Source organism: Chiloscyllium plagiosum, chromosome 20 (genome assembly GCF_004010195.1).
Source record: "Chiloscyllium plagiosum isolate BGI_BamShark_2017 chromosome 20, ASM401019v2, whole genome shotgun sequence".
In the NCBI taxonomy this organism is placed as follows: Eukaryota; Metazoa; Chordata; class Chondrichthyes; order Orectolobiformes; family Hemiscylliidae; genus Chiloscyllium; species Chiloscyllium plagiosum.
The window spans coordinates 61,065,784-61,085,522 of NC_057729.1; the positions used below are offsets into that span (position 1 = coordinate 61,065,784).

At 44.2% G+C, this 19,739-nt stretch overlaps 1 protein-coding gene across 1 annotated transcript in view; it reads left to right on the forward strand.

Moving 5' to 3' along the window:
• Positions 1-19,739, forward strand: part of LOC122560342 (myosin-7-like) — an 86,757-nt gene that overhangs the window by 17,095 nt on the left and 49,923 nt on the right. The window contains exons 11-21 of the mRNA XM_043710989.1: positions 1,722-1,825; positions 4,683-4,821; positions 5,419-5,537; positions 8,101-8,250; positions 9,111-9,281; positions 10,407-10,586; positions 10,768-10,900; positions 11,555-11,634; positions 15,659-15,746; positions 17,063-17,180; positions 18,786-18,909. Coding sequence (XP_043566924.1) covers positions 1,722-1,825; positions 4,683-4,821; positions 5,419-5,537; positions 8,101-8,250; positions 9,111-9,281; positions 10,407-10,586; positions 10,768-10,900; positions 11,555-11,634; positions 15,659-15,746; positions 17,063-17,180; positions 18,786-18,909 — 1,406 coding nt within the window. The remainder of the gene's footprint in view (positions 1-1,721; positions 1,826-4,682; positions 4,822-5,418; positions 5,538-8,100; positions 8,251-9,110; positions 9,282-10,406; positions 10,587-10,767; positions 10,901-11,554; positions 11,635-15,658; positions 15,747-17,062; positions 17,181-18,785; positions 18,910-19,739) is intronic.

Genomic DNA, 19,739 nt, shown 5'->3' on the forward strand with positions numbered 1-19,739 from the left:
ACCAATTGTATTTGCCTCCACCCCCACCCCTGGCAGCGGGTTTCACACTCCTACCACTCCTTGTGTAAAATACTTGCCCTTCACATCTCCCTTGAACTTTCCCCTCTCACCGTAAATGCAGGTTACCTAGTATTAGACATTCTAATTCTGGGAAACAGATTCTTTTATCTATGCAACTCATTATTTTATAGACTTTTATCAAGTTTCCCCTCAGCCTCCACCGCTCCAGGGAAAACAAGCCGTGATTTTCTAGCCTCTCCTTGTAGCTCATACCCTCTAATCCAGGCTGTATCCTGGTAAACCTCTTCTGCACCCTCTTCAAAGCCTCCACATTCTTCTTGTAATGTGGCGACTAGAATTAAATACAATACTCTAAGTGTGGCCTAATCATAAAGCTGTGAAATGACATCCAGACTTTTCAACTCAATTCCCTGACAAATAAAGGCAAGCAAGCCAAATGCCACCTTTACCACCCTATCTACTTGCGTGGCCACTTTCAGGGAGCTATGGACTCAACCCCAAGATTCCTCTGTACATCAATGCTGTTCAGAGTCTTGTCATTAACTGCATATTTTTCTTTAACATTTGATTTCCCGAAGTGCAGTATCTCACATTTACCTGGATTAAACTCCACTTGCTATTTCTCTGCCCATATCTGCATCTGAGCGATATCACACTGTATCCTTTGACAACCTTCTACACTCTCTGCACTCTACCGATCTTTGCAAACTTACTAACCTACCCATCTACATTTTCATCCAAATCAGTTATATATATCACTAAAAGCAGACATCTCAGTACGGATCCCTGCAGAACACCACTAGTCATGGTGTTTTTCCAGCCTGAAAAATACCCTTCAGGTATTTGGGGTGGCACAGTGGCTCACAGCGCTGGAGACCTGGGTTCAATTCCACACTTGGGTGACTGTTTGTGCAGAGTTTGCACATTCTCCCTGTGTCTGCATAGGTTTTCTCCAGATACTCCAATTTCATTCCACAGTCCAAAGATGTGCAGGTTAGGTGGATCAGCCAGGGTTGCAGGGAAAGGGTAGTAGATTGAGTCTGGGTGGGATGCTTTTCAGAGAGCCAGTGTGGACTTGTTGGGCCGAATAGCGTTTTTTCACACTGTAGGGATTGTATTCACGGCTATACTCTGCCTTTTATGGCCAAGCCAAGTCTGAATCCACACGGCCAATTCACCATGGATCCCATTCATCTTAATCTTCTGGATGAGCCTACCATGAGGGACCTTGTCGAAAGCCTTACTAAAATTCATGTAGACAACATCCACTGCTCTACCCTCATCGATCACCTTTGTCACCTCCTCGAAAAATTCAATCCAGTTGGTAAGACATTTATGCCCCGCACTAAGTCATGCTGACTGTCCAGAATTAGGCCATGCTTTTCCAAATGCACATAAATCCTTTCCCTAAGTATTTTCTCCAATAGCTTCTCAACCACCAATATTCTGCAGTAAGTTTGACTCAGTGCATCACTACAACATTCCTCCCTTTAAATTCCAGTTCTCCCATCATTTGATCAGCTCCAGAGAGAGCTAGACTAGTCTTAAAGCTCTGATCATTATGGTCTGGATTAAATTGTTGGATTAAATGATTCTTTGGGCACAAACTGATAGAGTCTGAAATCAATTAGATGTTAAGGAAATCCTCACGGATTATAAGAAATTGCCTTTATCACTTTCTTCAATGTTCTCTTTTCCAGACATGCTGCTGGTGAATAACAATCCTTTCGACTATCATTTCTGCTCACAAGGGGTTGTTACAGTTGATAATTTAGATGATGGGGAGGAACTGTCGGCAACTGATGTAAGTATTTCCTATTGGATTGCTCAAGCATTAAGCAAAATGCAAGGGTCAGACCCCAAAGCTCAGCCACAGTTATTTCCTGGTCTTCTTGAATTCCTCTACTCTCCTAACTTTCCATATCATCAGCCGGCCAGGCAGCATCCGAGGAGCTGGAGAGTCAATGTTTTGGAATGAGGAGCTTATGCTCAAAATACTTTTAGATCTCCAGCACATGCAGTCCTCATATTCTCATTTCCAAATCATCAGCCAATCTCTAGTCTTCCCTTTCTTTTTAAAGTCCCTGAACGTGTTGCTTACTCCCAAGTCTATTCCCATGTTTTCTGAACTCCATATGTGGATCTTTCCAGTGAGGCTACTGCCACAATACCAAAACAACTCGACTCAAAGTCGCAAATAACATCCTGTCTGACAGTGAAAGGGGCCAACCTTCCCTCCTGTACCTGCAGATTTTGACCACCCCACCCTCTCCATTGTCATCTGACATGTATGTGGGTGTGTGTGTGGGAGTGTGTGTGTATGGGTATCTGTGGCTATTTGTGGGTGTGGCTGTGGGTGTGTGTCTGTGGCTGTGTGTAGGTGTGTGTGTATCTGTGGCTATGTGTGGGTGTGGGTGTGTCTGGGTATATCTGTGGCTTTGTAGTGTGGGAGGGTGTGTCTGTGGCTGTGGCTTTGTGTGGGTATGGGAGGGTGTGTGTGTGTCTATGGCTGTGTGTGGTTGTGGGAGGGTGTGTCTGTGTCTGTGGCTATGTGTAGGTATGGGAGGGTATACGTGTGTGTCTGTGGCTGTGTGTGGGTGTGGGAAGGTGTGTGTGTGTCTGTGGCTGTGTATGGGTGTGAGTGTAGGAGGGTGTGTCTGTCTGCGGCTGTGTGTGGGTGTGGGAGGATGTGTGTTGTGGGTGTGGGAGGGTGTGTGTTTGTCTGTGGGTGTGTGTGGGTGTGGGAGGGTGTGTGTTTGTCTGTGGGTGTGTGTGGGTGTGGGAGGGTGTGTGTTTGTCTGTGGGTGTGTGTGGGTGTGGGAGGGTGTGTGTTTGTCTGTGGGTGTGTGTGGGTGTGGGAGGGTGTGTGTTTGTCTGTGGGTGTGTGTGGGTGTGGGAGGGTGTGTGTTTGTCTGTGGGTGTGTGTGGGTGTGGGAGGGTGTGTGTTTGTCTGTGGGTGTGTGTGGGTGTGGGAGGGTGTGTGTTTGTCTGTGGGTGTGTGTGGGTGTGGGAGGGTGTGTGTTTGTCTGTGGGTGTGTGTGTCTGTCTGTGGGAGGGTGTGTCTGTCTGTGGCTGTGTGTGGGTGTGGGTGAGATATGGTGGATGGGGATGGATGCTGTCACTCAGTTCCATCCGTATCTGCCCAATTACAGCCAGAAAATCACTTGCAATAGTTTCTCTTCCTGTTCTGACACCATTGCCGCTAATGTTCCGTGAAATGTCTTGGGATTTCCACCTATATTATAGGCTCTACATGAATACATGGCAAAATTACAAGTGGAATTTTCAAAACAATCTTTGCGATCTGTTGTTTTAAACAGAGATTTGGCATTTGCATCTCAATCATCAATTCCATATCCAAGTACACATCATGTATTGCTGGACAGGAGGGAGTCCTTTCACCCCTTAATCCTATTCTGCTATTCAGGGATATCATGACTGATCATACCTCAACACAAATGATGCACTGTGGTTCCCTATCCTCTCGTACAAACAATGTTTGACTACAAATGTGTCACTTGGCAAAACAGGCTGATTTGTCTTCGATGGTGTAACATTTCTTGAGTGTTGTTGAGGCTGCACCTATCCAGACAAGTGGGGAATATTCCATCACACTCCCAACTTGTGCTTCATAGATGTTGGACAGGCTTTGGGAAGTTAGGAGTCAAGATTAGAGTGGTGCTGGAAAAGCACAGCAAGTCAGGCAACATCCGAAGAGCAGGAAAATCGACGTTTTGGGCAGGAGCCTTTCCTGCTCCTCGGATGCTGCCTGACCTGCTGTGCTTCTCCAGCGCCAGTCTAATCTAGACTCTAATCTCCAGCATCTGCAGTACCCACTTTTGTCTTTGGGAAGTTAGGAGGTGAGTTACTCGCCACAGTATTCCTAGTTTCTGACCTACTGTTGTGGCACTGTGTTTATATGACTAAAAAAACAGAAAGTGCGAGAGAAACTCAGCAGTTCTGGCATCATCTGTGGAGAGAAAACATGTCATGATAGGAACTGGGGTGTGGGGATGGGTAAAAGACATGGAAGGAAGTGTGTCAGGCTGTCAAATTATTGGAACTCAATATTGAGTCCTGCAAAGTCCCCAAGTGGAAAATGGGATGCTGTTCCTCCAGCTTGTGCTGAGGCTTGCTTCAGCACTCTTGTTTTATATCAATAACTAGTCCAGTTCAGTGTCTGGTCAATAGAAACTCCCAGGATGTTGATAGTAGGAATTCAGTGATGGTGAAGTTGTTGAATATCAAGAGGCGGTGATTGGACTCTCCCTTGTTAGAGATGGTCATTACCTGACATTGTGTGGCATGAATATTACATGTGCCACTTGCCAGGCCAAGCCTGGACGTTGTCTAGGTCTCGCTGCATTTGAACATCAGTATCTGAGGAGTTGCAAATGCTGCTGAACATTGTTCAATTATCGGTGGACATCTCCACTTCTGACTTTATGATGGAGGGAAGGTCGTTGCTGAAGCAGCTGAAGATAGTTGGGCTCAGGATAAACAAATGGTCAATTTGTGCTGCCAATCCTGAGTGAATATTAGCACCTAAACAAGTCGACAGAAGGTCATAGTGTGACTAAGCAATGGAACACAGTCCGAGAATGATACAGTGATAAATATAGCAAGGAAGAAGCCTTGACACTTGTTTCTGCTTTGACTAGCATGCCATGGACATTCTGGGCTTCGAGACTGAAGAGAAATACGGCTGTTACAAAATTGTTGGATCGATCATGCACTTCGGAAACATGAAGTTCAAACAGAAACAACGGGAGGAGCAGGCAGAGCCAGATGGCACTGAAAGTAAGTCCCTGTCCTCAAATAATCACTGCCAGGGCACTTACAGCATGGGATTAGATACAGAGTAATGCTTCCTCTACTCTGTCCCCATCAAACACTCCCAGGACAGGGACTGCATAGGGTTAGATTCAGAGTAAAATTGAAGTGGTGTGAGGATGGGGATGAGGGAAGGGGGTGGATTTTGGGAGGGAGTTTCTGTCTCTGGGAGGGGAAGATTGGAGTGTTAGGAAAGAGGGTGTTGACGCTGAGGCGAGGCTCTGCGCCATGTTGGGATGAGGTTGTGAGGGGTCTGCTGGTTCTCACAATAACGGTGAGCATGTGTTCCCAGCGTAACAGTGAGCGTGTGTTTCCACGGTAATGGTAAGCGTCTGTTCCCAGGGTAGCGGTGAGTGTGTGTTCCCAGCGTAACAGTGAGCGTGTGTTCCCATGGTAACGGTGAGCGTCTGTTCCCAGGGTAACGGTGAGCGTGTGTTCCCATGGTGATGGTGAGTGTGTATTCCTAGGGTAACAGTGAGTGTGTTCCCAGGGTAACGGTGAACGTGTGTTCCCATGACAACTGTGAGTGTGTGTTCCCACAGTAACGGTTAGTCTGTGTTTCAGATGCTGATAAAGCTGCCTATCTGATGGGATTGAGCTCTGCTGATCTCCTGAAGGCCCTTGTTCACCCTCGAGTTAAAGTCGGCAATGAGTATGTGACCAAGGGACAAACGGTCGCCCAGGTGGGATTTCACACTGTCCAGCTTCAGAGTCCCCATTATCAAAAATAAACAGTTTACTTTTCTCTCTGCTTTGGACTCTCCAAATTGCTTGGGGCATCAAAAAGATGAAAAAGTGATAAACACCCCAAACCTCTCCCCCCCCACCTCACTCCCCCTCACTGTCCTCTCACTCCCTCCCCCAACCGCCTCAACCCTACCTACAGTGCTGGTTTTCTTTGGCTTTAGTCAGACCAAACACAGACTCAAGGACAGGTTCATGGAACATTTATACTCCGCGAGCACTAACTAACCTGACCTTACTGTTACCATCAACTTTAATGCCTCTCCCAGCGACATGTCCATCCTTAGCCTCTTCCACTGTCAGAGTGAGGCCAAATGTAAACTGGAGGAACAACACCTGATAGTTCACCTATGGTGCTTACAACTCAATGGCCTCCACATCAACTTCACCACGTTCAAAATCCCTCCTCCCCCAGCCTTGTCCCATGCCTGGCCCCACCCCTCCTCCTCACCTCCCCTGACCTGACCAAACCTGTCCATCTTCCTACTCATCTATCTGCTCCACCCTTCTTACTGACCAATCACAATCATCCCCTACCTGCACCTACCTACCACCATCACTATCCTTCCCCCAGCCCTACCTCCCTCCTAATTATTTCTGGGCTCCTCTCCCATTCCTCAGTCCTGATGAAGGGGTTCAGCCTGAAAGGTTGACCTTGCTGCATCTCGGATGCTGTCTACACTGTTGCACTTTTCCAGTTTCACATCAAATGACTCTGACTTCCTTGCTGTCTTCTGATCAATTGGGTCAATGGGCTGAGGAGTGGCAGATTAAGTTTAATTTGGATAAAAGCAAAGTATTGCATTTTGTTGAAGCAAACAAGGACAGAATTTATACAATTAATGGTAGGGCCCTGGGTAATATTGTACACAGAGACACCTAGGGGCTCATGTACATAATTCTTTGACATTTGTGTCACAAGTAGACTGGGTGGTTAAGAAGGGATTTAGCGCACTTGCCTTCCGTGCTCAGACCTTTGAGTATAGGAGTTGGAATATCATGTTAAGGTTGTACAGGACATTGGTAAGATCTCTTCTGGAGTATTGTGTCCAGTTCTGGTCACCCTGTTATAGGAAGGACATTATTAAATTGGAGAAGGCTCAGAAAGGTTTACTAGGATGTTGCTGGGAATGGAGGGTTTGCGTTATAAAAATAGGGTAAACAGGCTGGGACTTTTTTCACTGGAGCATAGGAGATTGAGGGCTGACCTTATAGAGGTTTATAAAATAATGAGGGACATGATAAAATGAATGACAGGTGTATTTTCCCTAGGATGGGGGAATTTAAAACTAGGGGGAATATCTTTAAGTTGAGAAGAGAAAGATTTAAAAAAGACATGAGGAGCAACATTTTATACAGAGGGTGGATTGAGTGTGGAATGAACTTCCAGAGGAAGTGGTAGATGGAGGTACAGTTACAATGTTTAAAAGATATTTAGATAAGTATACGAATAAGGCATTTTTGGAGGGATATGGGCCAAGTGCAGGCAGGTGAAACTAATTTAGTTTGTGATTTTGATCAGCAGGGTTTGTTTTATGCTGTATGACTCTCTGACTGCAGAGCAGAAGGAGGCCATATGACCCATTATATTGGCTGCCAGCAATCTGCAATGTAAATGGATTGGGTCCCACTCTCCCCCTGCTTCCCCATCACTATGTAAAACTTGATCTTTCCAAGTGTTTTTTTGGAAGCCTTGATTGAGTCTGCCATAACCATGAACTCTGACCTTACTCATCAGCCTGTCATGTAGTACTTTATCAAACACCTTCTGGAAATCCATGTACACCACATCAACAGCATTACCCTCATCAACACTCTCTGTTATCTCATCATAAACTTCAGCAACTTAATTAAATATTGTTTTCTGTTAAATCTATGTTAGTAACAAAAACAGAAAATGCTGCAGAAACAGGATTTATGTTTCAAGTATTGGCCTCAAAACATTAACTGTTTCTCTCTCTATGGACTCCGCCAGACCTACTGAATTTCTCCAGCAGTTCGAATCCCACTTAGGAACAGGGCTACCAATGGTCTGGTAATTTTGCTGTGAATGATCACTTTGATCTTAAGCCTTTCCCACTGCAGAGATTCAATGACTGGCCTGCAGTTGCTGAGTTTTACCTTACACTCCAACACATTTTTAAACAAGGATGGAACATTTGCAATTCTCCAGTCATCCAGCAGCAGCCCTGTTCCTAAGTGGGATTCGAACTGCTGGAGAAATTCAGTAGGTCTGGCGGCGTCCATAGAGAGAGAAACAGTTAATGTTTTGAGGCCAATACTTGAAACATAAATCCTGTTTCTGCAGCATTTTCTGTTTTTGTTTCCATTCTCCAGAATCTGCAGTGTTTTGGTTTTGTTGAGGATTGGATGATTATTGCCAGCAAATCAGAAGTTCCATCCTGAACTGCCTCAGTAGTTTTGTGTCTGATCTGGGTCTGAGTGATATATCGATATAGGGAAGGTTTGCTATTCCTGAGATGTCACTTTCTTTTCCTTCAGGTAATCTACGCTGTGGGTGCCCTTGCCAAAGCTACTTATGATCGAATGTTTAAGTGGCTGGTTTTACGCATTAACAAGACCTTGGATACTAAATTATCCAGGCAGTTCTTCATTGGAGTGTTGGACATTGCAGGCTTTGAGATATTTGATGTGAGTCTCGAACAACATGAATAATTCATTTCTATACCTCTCTTGTAAAATAGAAAACATAGAAGCAACAGAGTATCCATGGTTTTGCAAAGAGCCAAGAGTAGACAAAATGGGCTAAATTGCCTCATGCTGTAAACACCACTGGATCCATATTCCAATCAATCAGACAGCTGCTTCATTTTGCTCATGTTTGCATGCCTGGCTTTGGGTGATAGGAGTGTTAAAGGTGCCCCTACCACCATCAGCAACCTCCTAGCACTCTCTGTCTCTCTCTCTCTGTCTCTCTGTCTCTCTCTCTCGATGACACAATTGTCACACCCTAAGCCACAGCATGTCGGAATCTGCAGATAATAAGTTGAGTTATCTCCCTTTGTCACAAAGTACCAGGTACAGAGATTACACAATGAATAATTATTAAATTTCTCTCTGTCTTTCTCTCTCTCTATATCCATCCATCCCTCTCTCTGTTCGTCTCTTTCTCTCCTTTTTCTCTTTTTATCTAATTCATTCTATCCATCCCTTTATTCTTTCACTCCCATTCCCTGTCTCCCTCTTTCCCTCTTTCAACTCTCTCCCTCCCTCTGTCTCATCGTCCTTCCTTCTCTCTTCCACTGTCTCCCTCTCTCTCTCTTGCCCCTATCTTTCTCTGTCTCCTGTCTCTTCCTGCCACTTCCTCTCTTTGTATTTTTCTTCCCCCCTCCTTCCACCTGCTCCTTTCCCTCTCTCTCCCTCCCTCCTCTCTCTCCTTCCCTCCCCTTCTCTCGCCTACTGCTCCCCTCTCCTCTGCTATCTCTCTCTATCTGCCTCTCACCATCGCCCTCTCTCTCTTGCCCTCTTTCTCCCTCTCTCTGGTCCGACAGTATAACAGTTTCGAGCAGCTCTGCATCAACTTTACGAATGAGAAACTGCAACAGTTTTTCAACCACCACATGTTTGTGTTGGAGCAGGAAGAGTACAAGAGGGAAGGCATCGACTGGGTCTTCATTGATTTTGGCCTCGATCTTCAGGCTTGTATCGATCTGATTGAAAAGGTAGAAACTTTCACAAAACATTCATCCCTTTCAGTTAAATGATAGCAGGTCATTGTTAGACAATCAATATCATATCATTTTGAGCATTTTGTGTGGAAAATCATTCTTTCAGATGACAGATGACAGCCTAGGCTTGATCCACTCACCCTCCCTATTCCTGGATCACAGAAATCTCAGCGAGTCCCTTTCCCTAAACCCAGTGCTCATTCACTGACACTGGCTACTACTCGCAAAATCTCACCAATCAAAACTTAGCAGCCTTCTTTACTAATGTCACAGTGGCCACCTCTCCCTAGCTCTGTCACCTTCTCTGGACCCTACACCCCTCCCTATCTTTGTAACTTCCTCTGGCCCCTGCACCCGTCCGTATTTCTGTAACCTCCTCCGGACCCTACACCCCTGCCTACCTCTGTAACCTCCCCCAGTCTGCACCCCCTCCCTATCTCTGTCAACTCTTCCAGCCCCTACACCCCCTCCCTATCTCTGTAAACCCTTCCAGCCCCTATAGCCCTATATCACCTCCTCTAATTCTGCACAAGGCCTATTGCTTAACCATGGCTGGTCATGCAACCAACTAGGAGGAGAAAGTGAGGACTGCAGATGCTGGAGATCATAGCTGAAAACGTGTTGCTGGAAAAGCGCAGCAGGTCAGGCAGCATCCAAGGAGCAGGAGAATCGACTTTACTCTCGTTTCGGGACGTTTCGGGAAGAAGGGCTTATGCCCGAAACGTCGATTCCCCTGTTCCTTGGATGCTGCCTGACCTGTTGCGCTTTTCCAGCAACACATTTTCAGCATGCAACCAACTACTTAAGGTTCCAACCTCTAGATCTCCCTGAGTATCTCCACCTCTGCCTGGATTTCTGTCCCTGAGATTTTACACCACTTCTCTCCCTCTCTCCCCTTCTCTCTTTCTCCCTTAAGATGTTTCTTCCACCAATGAAAATGCAGTTCAGTCTCAGCCGGGTGAAACGTGCTGGAGCATAATCAGGAGGGATAATCTTGGTTCTGGACAGGGCCAGGACAGTGACAGGAATCAACTCCTGGGAAATATTTGAAAGGGAGGGAGTTGGTGAGGAAGAGGGCTGTCCAGTTCTGATTGTCAACTGATTTTGTGTTTGATGCAGCCAATGGGCATTCTATCGATCCTGGAGGAGGAGTGTATGTTCCCGAAAGCCACTGACATGTCATTCAAAGCAAAACTGTACGACAATCACTTGGGGAAATCACCCAATCTCCAGAAACCACGGCCTGACAAAAAACGCAAATATGAGGCTCATTTTGAGTTGGTTCATTACGCTGGAGTGGTAAGTGTGAGAAATGTATGTTTGAGAGTGTGTCCAAATGAGGAGAGAGTAAATACTTGGTAAGTTGAGACTGACCGCACATCAATTTTATATCTTTAATTTAACATCATCTCCATAAGGAGAGAAACAGAATTTTTTGTGGTTGGTTTTGCGATTCAGATTTATTTGGATTTTCCCACAGGTCCCTTACAATATTATTGGATGGCTCGACAAAAACAAGGACCCGTTAAACGAGACTGTGGTGGCAGTTTTCCAGAAATCTTCAAACAAACTGTTGGCAGCTTTGTATGAATCATACGTCAGTGCTGAATTAGGTGCATTTTTTAAAATTTGTAAAATTGGGACTTTTTTTAAACAGGCTCCTTCAGGTTAAAATTTTCCTTTAGTTAGTGCAATGGCCTTCATCAACCCTGACCTTGCTCCTGATACTAGTCCCAAACCTGAACTCAAAACACCAGCCCCAATTCTCTCCCTGGTTTTGACTCTAAACCCTGACCTTGAGATTGACCTTTAAGATCCCGAGCTCTAACTACTCACCCAATCCTGATCCCAAAATAGGATTTGAACCCCTGACCCCAAATCCCAATGTTGACTTCTGAGCCTGATCTTAATGGTCCCCATCAGCAGCAGCTCGTAGAGGTTACAGTTAGAGTCAGTTCCAGATCTCTGTCCTCTGAATCCTTGTTGGTCAAGAAATAGAGGAATGAACTGATTTCCAAGATCTTAACCCAGAATCAGTATAAATCAATTTTAATTAAGCTTTAAGACAAGCCACAGCCTGGCCTCTCACTGGGGACTGTTTTGGTCTTTCTGTTTTTTTAAGCCAGTGACTCAATATCTAATTCACTTCATTCAGACTGACCCAGGGTTATCGTAGGCTGAGTTTCCTGCTATAAGCAGTTGCATCCACAGATAGATAGCCCTCGAATGGATAATTTATTATTTTTAATTTTCTCTCTTCATTCCAGCCATGGAGCAGAGCAAGACTGGCCAAAAGGAAAAACGCAAGAAAGCTGCCTCTTTCCAGACTGTCTCTCAGTTACATAAAGTAAGTCTCCTCTGTTTCTTTCAATCCAGCATCAAATAGGCCTCTTGTGCGTATCCCAGCCGGTCAAATGTTAGCCACCCTGTCAGGGTAAAGACTGGCCTGCTGTCTACCAGATGCAGCTGGCAGAATTCTGAGATTTCTTTCACAGCAAACAGTGTAACTTGGCAAGACATGACCCCACCAATACCAATAGGACAATGAAAATTGTAATTTCCACCTTTGAGAATCTTGGATTGAAATATGAAGCTTTGTTCATAGTTTGTTATTAAATAATCTAAAATTCATATATTTAATAATGGGGGCAGTTTGAATCTGTGCTACAGGTTAGGAAATGGATAGACTTGGGAGCAATGTTGGTTTAAAGACCTCTCTCTTATGACCCGGAAATATTGGACATGATTTAAAAAACAGCATTCTGCCTGATTCCAAACTTCAGGAAAATGGTCCCTTTCTGTTAATTCAAATTCCCTTCATTGAAATGATCGAATAATTTTAAATTCTACTTCCAGATTTGCAGATTACTCTATAATTCACTTTTTTTTCATTCAATTTATGAGGTTTTGAAATGATTTTGTAGAAAGATTACTCAGATTTGATGAAATGGCTGAATAGCAGAGTGTGAGTCTCTGTGTCTTGATCAGAAACAGAGTCAGGTGATATTTTCTTTCTTGGAATATTCACTGTCATAATTTGTACTTTCTAATCTGTAAAAACACAAACATGAGGCAAAGATAGACAATTCCAAAAAAAATCTGCCATTGCACATGTCACAGGAAAAGATTTCCTGACAGTTATTGGATTTTAACCCCATTAAGACAGTGAAGATCCCCCTAAATAGACAGAGCACGGATATACAGAACTCTCTCAAGGCCTGTTATCTACTGCATTGATATCATTCATATGTATTCCCAAAACTGTCTAACCCTGACTGTTCAGATTGTCAGCTCCCAGCTGGGTCTGAGTTTTGCATTTAAAATCAATGGTAACATTTATTTCTAATCTCATTCTCCAATGAGCAGAGGCGTAGGTTCTTCAGCCAATAATTAACCCTGAATTCAGGAGCCAAAGCCCTGAGCAGCATTGATAGCACTATGCCCTCTCCCAAGAGGGAGAGAGATGGACAGACATATAGACAGAGGGAGATAGAGAGAGAGAGATAGTGTGGCACCCTCTCCCACTTGTTTCCAAAGCAGTGTTTACAGTGAATGAGATTCTTCAAAATGAACTAAAAGCCTTTCCTCAGATGCGTTTATGGAAAACCATTCACATCATGTGGTAGGTAAGCCTAACATCTGTGGTGGGTAAGTTACGTGAGAAGATTCTGAGGGATAAGATATACAGGCATGGATAAGATATACAGGCATTGGGAAAGACAGGGTTTGATAAGGAGCAGTCAGCATGGCTTTCTGCATGGGAGATCATGCCTCACAAATTTGTTTGAGTTCTTTGATGAAGTGAACAGGAAGATTAATGAGGGCAGGGTGGCGGATGTAATCTGTAAGGACTCAGTGGGACCTTTGCTAAGGTTCCACATGGTAGGATGCTCTGGAAGGTTAGATCACAGGGAATCCAAGAAGCGCTGGCAAATTGGATACACTTGGCTTGATGATAGGAAGCAAAGGGCAATATTGGAAGGATGCTTTTTGGACTGGAGGCCTGTGACTAGTGGAGTGCCTCAGGGATCGTTGCTGTGCCCATTACTGTTGTTATCTATATCAATGTTTTGGATGAGAGTATACAAGGCATGATTAATAAGTTTGATGTCCTGATGAAGAGCTTATGTTCAAAACATTAACTCTCCTGCTCCCTGGATGCTGCCTGACTGGCTGTGCTTTTTCAACACCACACTCTTCGATTCCCAGCATCACTTTCTCCTAAATGATTAGTAAGCTTGCAGATGGCACTAAAATAGGTGGTATTGTGGACAGAGAGGAAGGTTATCAGAAATTGCAGCAGGATCTTGATCAGCTGGGGAAGTGGGCCGAGAAACAGCAAATGGAGTTTAATTTAGATAAGTGTGAGGTCTTGCATTTTGGAAAGTCAAATCAAGGTGGGAGTTCCATGGTGAATGGTAGGGCCGTAAGGGGTGTAGTGGAACAGAGGGACCTTGGAGTTCAGGTGCACAGTTCCCTGAAAGTGGAATCACAGGTAGACAGGGCAGTGAAGAACGCTCTTGGCACTGTGGCCTTCATCAGTCAGTGCACTGAGTATAGAAGTTGGGAAGTTATGTTGCAGTTATACAGGACATTGGTGAGGCCGCACTTGGAGTAATTTGTTCAGTTTTGGTCACATAGGAAGGATGTTATCAAACTGGAAAGATGAAATTTGCAAGGCTGTTGCCAGGACTCAACAGTCTGAGTTATAGAGAGAGATTGGACAAGCTAGGACTTTTTTCTTTAGAGCGTAGGAGACTGAGGGGGGATCTTATAGAGGTGTGTAAGATCACGAGAGGCATGGATAGGGTGAATGCACTGAATCTTTTTCTCAGCGTTAGAGGGCATCAGTTTAAAGTTAGAGGGGGAAGGATAAAAGTGAACTTGAGGGGCAACTTTTTTTACACAGAGGGTGGTACGCATATGGAATAAGCTGCCAGTGGAAGTGGTTGAGGTAGGTACATGAAGAACATTTAAAAGGCATGTGGACAAATACATGAATAAGAAAGGTTTAGAAGGATATGGGCCAAGTGCAGGGAATTGGGGTTAGCATGGATGGACATTTTGGTCAGTATGGACCAGTTTGGGCCAAAGGGCCTGTCTCTGTGCTGGAGGACTCCATGACTGTATCAGCCACAAACAGCCCTGCCTCTGTCTGTCTCTGTCTCTCTCTCTGTCTCTCTCTCTGTCTGTCTGTCCCTCTCTCTCTCACACACACACATTGTAATGTGTGAATACTTATCAGTATTTTGCTCAAAAAATAAATACATCATCAGTAGAAGTGATGAACTTCATCATGTGAGAGTTGTGTGAATTGGCTCAGTCAGACAATGAAACCAGAGCTGTCCTGGAACACTGCCATTTTCCATTTAAAAACCCCCTTTAGTGGTCAGTGTCATAATGTTAGTCCCTTTGTTGAGAATCACTAACTGCCCAAATATCTCGTGCTTTGATCAGTAGATACCAGACATGGCTTTCGACCTTTACTCCCAGGCAGTTGTACAGATCATCCCAGTCTTACCCATTTGCTAAGACCTCTTGGAGGCAGCTTGGCTCAGTGGGAATACTGGGATTAAAGATGGATGATATTAAATGGCCTAAAAGCCTTCCTCATCCGAACTAACCTAATGATTGCTTTCTGAACTGACAATGAGATGAAGGTAGTTAAGACTTGCAGTGATGTTTAGCTAATTTATGAATGAACATCACTTTAAGTCTGTGCTATCTTTCTATCTCACTATCTGCTGAAGGGTAAAATGTGGTAAGTACAGAAAGATATGATGGTTGGACAAATCCCGACGGGCAAAACCGTAATTTCATCTCAATAATCGCAACCTGATCCCAAATCTGATATATATCCCTTTGCAATTAATAGAGCTCTGGACAACCAGAGAAATATCACAACATCACCCACTAAACTTGAAAAATCCCTATTAACCAGAGAGATTCTTAGCAGAGGATTTTTTATTAACCAGAAAGAATTCCCCATTAACTGCAGCATTCCCTGTAAACCAGACAAACTCTTCTATTAACCACAGGGAATGTTCTTTTAACCAGAGAATTTCCTATTAACCAGATAGAATCCTGTATTAACTAGAGGATTCCTTATTAACCAGGCAGAATCTATGTTAAGTACATGCTTGCACAAGCGAGTTGGTGACCTCACAGCCTCAGCATGAGTCAGGGATCAGGGTGGGTGGGAAGGTCAAGATAGCAGAAAGTTTGGGGAAGAGTGATTTTGGCTTGTTTCTGTCTGAAAGATGGATTGTTAGGAATAGAATTGTTCAGCAGATTCTGCTGCTAAACTTGTCAAGTGTGACTGGTTAAAGAAGCTGACTGGTGTCACAACGTTTCTTCTCTCATTGCTTTAGGAGAATCTCAACAAACTGATGACCAACCTGCGATCCACTCAGCCTCACTTTGTGCGATGCATCATTCCCAATGAAACCAAGACTCCAGGTACTTGCTCTATTCATACTTTTTCTAGATTGTTCTTTAGATGCATTTCTGAGGGAGCTTTGAGGATTTCTTGGCTAGGGATTGACCAATGGGACATTTCTCATCCCATGACCTCTCTCTGCCCACTTCTGTGAACACAATGAGTCATACTCACTCCTCTCCCAGGTGAGATCAAGGGAGTTTTCCACAATGTCCTGACCAATACACAGCCCTCAACCAACAAACTAAAAGAGATGATCAAATTCTTGCTGTTTGTGTGAGCTTGCTGTGCACATTTTGGCTGCAATACAACAACAACTGCACATTAACAGTTTTTAATGAGATGTAAAGTGTTTTGTGACATGGAAACATAAGAAGAGAGGTGTGGGAGTAGGTCATTTGGTTCTCTGAGCCTGCTCCACCATTTGTTATGATCATGACTGATCATCCAACTGAATAGTCTGTTCTGCTTTTTTACCCCATACCCTTTGATCTCTTTAGGCCCAAGTACTGTAACCAATTCTTCCTTGAAAACATTTAGTGTTTTGGCCTAGACTGCTTTCTGAGGTAGTGAATTCTCCAGGCTCCCCACTCTCTGGTGAAGACATTTCTCCCCATTTGTGTCCTAAATGGAATCCTCAGACTGTGGCCTCTGGTTTCATCGTGAAGTCATGATGATGTTATATAAAAGTAAACAAAGGAACAAAAGAGATGTACAGCACAGGAACAGATCCTTCAGTCCTCCAAGCCTGTGCCGATCATCATGCCCTAACTAAACTATAAAACAAACCTTCTCCCCTTGTTTAGTCCATATCCCTCTATTCCCTGTCTATCATTGTAACCATCCAGATGCCTCTTAAATCTGCCAACGTGCCTGCTTCCACCACCTCTTCTAGCAATGCCCTCCAGGCTTTTACAATTCTCTGCATGAAAACTTCCCTTGTACATCTCCCTGAAACTTCCCTCTCTCCCCTCAAACCTGTGTCCCTTTGTAATTGAAACTGCAAACCTGGGAAAAAGCCTCTGTCTGTCCCCCCTATCTATGCCTATCATAATTCTGTAGGCCTCTCTCAGCCACTATTTCCAGTGAAAACAATCCTAACCTTTTAAAACTTTCCTCTTAAAGCCTTGGTTTGTGATGAGATCACTAATTGCTGAGACAACCATGGCTGTTGTGACCTATCACCCCGGTCAGAGATTGAACCACTCACTGATCACTCTTCTAGATGTATCTTGTTCCTGTTCAAAGGGTTGCAATTGAGAGGCTCCTGATAATGAGACTGTGTTAATGGTGGGTTCGTTTGGTCAATCTGACCCTAAACTTGTACCTTTTCCAGGTGCAATGGACCCATTCTTGGTCCTTCACCAGCTGCGGTGTAATGGTGTCCTTGAAGGAATCCGGATTTGCCGGAAAGGTTTCCCAAACAGAGTACTTTATGCTGACTTCAAGCAGCGGTAAGTACTAGCTGTACCAAAGCACCCAATCTTTCTGCCTGTGGCTCACTCTGACAGCCTTAAATGGTGAACGTGAAATCCCATGATCGTTGTGTTTCATTCTATTAATAGCTAAGGCAGAGCTAAGGAATAAACCAGAACAGAAATTGCTGGAGAAATTCATTGTTGGAGAAAGAAAGAGTAAAGTTTCGAGTCCAGGGATCCCTCTCCAGAACTGAGCAATGTGAAGAAATTGACACAAAATGTTTTGTAATCAGGGAATTGTGGTAACTAAATGTCATTGACTTAATCAGTGTAGGAGCTCATGCTGATTCACTTGGTGTAATACACTCCCTTTTAGAAAGCCCCAGTGAAACCCTGTACTCCTGTAACCTAAACAGTACCATTGCCCTTATTCTTGGAGGATTATGGTGGCTGAATTTTAATTAAAACCCAATCAATTCAGGAGGTCATAAGAATCATTTTGGGGTTTCACACTCCACATTGGGAGAGCTCTACAAAAAACATGCCTCATACATGCACACACAGACAGACACACATTGACACTCACATGCACACACAGACAGACACACATTGACACTCACATGCACACACAGGCAATCATACATAAACACATGCACATATGCACAAACATGCAGACACACACACAAACTCAATTTATTCTAAAAGAATGAGGAGAAGCAAAATAACATTAAACCTGAATTCTAAAGGGAGTGAGGAACAGTGAGTCCCAAGTGCTTATGTTCCCAAATCATTAAATATAGCAGGGCAAGTTGGTAAAGTGGTTAAAATGCATGTGGAATTCAGAGATTTAATAATATAGAGCAAGGAGGTTATAGAATCAGAGAATCCCTGCAGTGTGGAAGTAGGCCATTTGATCCATCAAGTCCACATTGACCCTCCAAAGAGCATTTCACCCAGATCCAACCCCATCTCTGTAACTCTGCATTTTCCATGGCTAACTCACCCAGCCTGGGCATCTCTGGACAACTTAGCACGGCCACTCCACCTTAACCTGCATGCCTTTGGACTGTGGGAGGAAATCGGAGCACCCGGAGGAAACCCACACAGACAGTCACCCGAGGCTGGAATCAAACCCAAGGATCCCTGGTGCTGTGAGACAGCAGTACTAACCATTGAGCCACTTTCCATGCTGTACATATCTATGACTCTATGACTCAATGCTGCCCTGTTATGGTAACCTTCTTTAAGACACTGGTTCGGTCTCAGCTGGAACTGTGTCTAATTCTGGGCACTACCCTTTGGGAAGGATGTGATAGTGCTGGAGATATGATCCATAGGATTAGTGCCAGGCATTTCAGTGATGTGGAGAGTTGGAGAAGCTGATCTTCCTTTTACTTCTTGATGTTCAAGATTCTAATGAGGATTATTCTGCTGCCAAACCTGGCCCAGCCATTCATTATCATGGAATTCCAACGTAATGACAGTCACTATACTCCAAATGGAATTCAAAATGTGATGTGCTGAGAGATATTTGGATTAATGGATATTATTTATAATCCACAGATATACCAGTATTTTTGATGTGTGTTTAGCAGCACACCTATCCTGGTCCCTCATCCTGTCTCCTTTCTCCATTGACAGATACCGTATTCTCAACCCATCTGCTGTTCCTGAAGACAAGTTCGTTGACAGCAGAAAAGCAACAGAGAAATTGCTGGGCTCTCTCGATATCGATCACACGCAGTATAGGTTTGGTCACACAAAGGTAAAGAGATGGGTGAAAACACCAAGAACAATTGCCATTCATTCACTTTCCAAAGAATCAAAATTTGCCTTTCCCATTGCACAGATTGTACACCCATTGATGTCTTCAAATTCAAAATATTATTTGTGAAATATTTATCCTTAACCTTGATCTGTATATGACAGGTAATAAAATTAGACATTAATCTGGGCCCCTCCTTACAGTGTTTTCCTCCCCTTTCTGACATATGCTTTAATTATTTTTATTTTTAAAACATTCTGTTTATTAAATTGAAATCTTCCTGTTCTTGTTCACTGTGTTCTCAGTCCTGGGAGGGTCAGTTAGCTCAGTTATGGAAATGTGTTGCTGGAAAAACGCAGCAGGTCAGGCAGCATCTAGGGAACAGGAGAATCGACGTTTCGGGCATTAGCCCTTCTTCAGGAATGGTCGAGTTGCAGGGAATGTAGATAGCGGCGCATGGCTGCAAGCGTGGAGCGGAGGATCCGGAGGGACGTCTGTTGCTGGAGGCTTCGGATTTGTTGTAGGTACTGGTTGTCCTGGTTGGGTCCAAGTTTTGTTGGTCGGAACGTAGTCCGGAGTCCGTGCGGGATAAGTCGGTTCCGTAGGCAGGTGCTGAGGAAGGAGATATGGCTGTGGTAGCGAGTCTGTTTGAGAATGTGGCTGAAGAGCTTCTGAGCAGAGGAGATGACCTGGGGGGTGCAGTGAGAAAGGGACTCACTGAGACCTTTGTAGAGGGAGAAAGAGAGCTTCTTCAAGGAAGGCATCCTTGTAAGACGATTCGCAGTAGGTTGAAATCTTTGAGGAGAAAGTGAGGTCTGCAGATGCTGGAG